Source organism: Lichtheimia ornata (genome assembly GCF_029851405.1).
Source record: "Lichtheimia ornata isolate CBS 291.66 chromosome Unknown scaffold00329, whole genome shotgun sequence".
Lineage (NCBI taxonomy): Eukaryota > Fungi > Mucoromycota > Mucoromycetes > Mucorales > Lichtheimiaceae > Lichtheimia > Lichtheimia ornata.
Window position 1 is genome coordinate 1 of NW_026695648.1, and position 1,577 is coordinate 1,577.

At 44.8% G+C, this 1,577-nt stretch overlaps 1 protein-coding gene across 1 annotated transcript; it reads right to left on the reverse strand.

Annotated features, from left to right (window-relative positions):
- Window positions 1–812: 812 nt before the first annotated feature.
- On the reverse strand, window positions 813–1,375 carry O0I10_013217 (uncharacterized protein; the record flags this gene model as incomplete). Its single annotated transcript, XM_058493024.1, has 3 exons — window positions 813–1,129; window positions 1,209–1,272; window positions 1,337–1,375. The coding sequence occupies 3 exons, from the start codon at window positions 1,373–1,375 to the stop codon at window positions 813–815; spliced, it is 420 nt and encodes a 139-aa protein (XP_058336210.1).
- Window positions 1,376–1,577: the final 202 nt, after the last annotated feature.

Sequence of the window (1,577 nt, forward strand, 5' to 3'; positions counted from 1 at the left end):
GAGGAGATGCATAAATGACCTTGGTAACACCAAAGATGTCAACGCGGACTCTCATTGCTTGTTGATGACATTATCCATCCATAAGACGCGTATAGTTGTAGAGATCCACCAAAGGAATTGCCGATAATCAGAACCACGAGATGATCGAAAGCTTGCTGACGCCAAAGGTATAAACCTGCTCCTTGTTGCTGACATGATCGATCGATAAGGGACCTTTGTTTCAGGAGGTTCACCAAATTGCAGGTAATGGGAAGCACCAGATGGATGATGGGATGAGGGTTGGATATGGCACCAAAGATATGCGTGCTGTTGTTTGTTGCTGATACAATCCACTCACAAGAGACTTGCATTGGCTGACATTCTCCAGAGAAATCGCCCGTTGCTTGGTAACCAACCACCGAGACGCAATAAAGGCTGACACCACCAAAGACATAAACACTTCCCCATGGCTGACATGATTCACCTATAAAAGATGTACCATAAACAATTGTCCAAACTCAACCAACAATACTTAGCAGTCATAGCTGTGATCTTGTAAACTCCAAAGCATCAAAAGACAAGCAGCTCTCTGCAATGGTCCCTCTAAATAATGGTAGGCGTTTCAGCAAAGGTCTCCAAAAAGCATGAGAGTCATACGTACCTGAATCACGCAATCATCACCGGCAGACTTGGGACCCAAATAGGCCATCAGGATGTAAAGTAATAATAAAAGCGCACAGCCAAAGAAACGTCATTGTACCGGTACTCTCCTGTGGATCGACGCGATGAAGTGCACCAATAGAGATACCATCTTCTCTCTAAAGGCAAGGAGATCAATAGCCGTAAAACGATGGAGCCGTGCGAACAGAGGATGCATTTTTAAATCCCTGAGGCCGCAACATGAGTCGCACTGTCCCCGGGCACAACATGTAGAGCTCCACAGGAAAATGTAGTACAATGACATCCTTGACGTGCAGCCTTGATAATAATAGTATTGCTGAGAGAGGATCTGCCACTGTATGGAGTTTGGTAAGTCCACTTAAATCCGACCAATCCCACAATGATGCACTGTACCTTGAGGTATTCCCAATACCATTCCATCGATGCTTGCAAATAACCTTGTATCCATCCGATCCAGTATGTGCTGCTGCTGTTTTATGGTAAGGTTGATTAATTAAGTGGTCCTGCATTGTAGATCCAATACCACGCATACCATTGAGCCAACGTACAGCATCCTTGCTTTGAGATCCGTATCTTGTTGCTGCCAGAGGTACCATCATCCAACATGTTCACCTACCATAAACGCAATGTGAGATAAGAAGCAAACCCAATCCACACACTTTTGTTGTCAGCATACCCAAAAGAGGCAATGCAAAGACGTCTTGAGAACTCTCATTGTGGACAACTCGGTAAGGAATGCACACGACGCCGTGAACCATGGTGATCACAAGGAATTGCAACCAAATACACCATCCGAAGGCAATACAATAATCAACCTGCAACGCCAAGGTATGCCACCATATGTACCATACTCTCATTGGATCCTGAAATTGGCATCATAAGAGATATCCACCTTCTCTCTGTAGGCAAGGAAATCA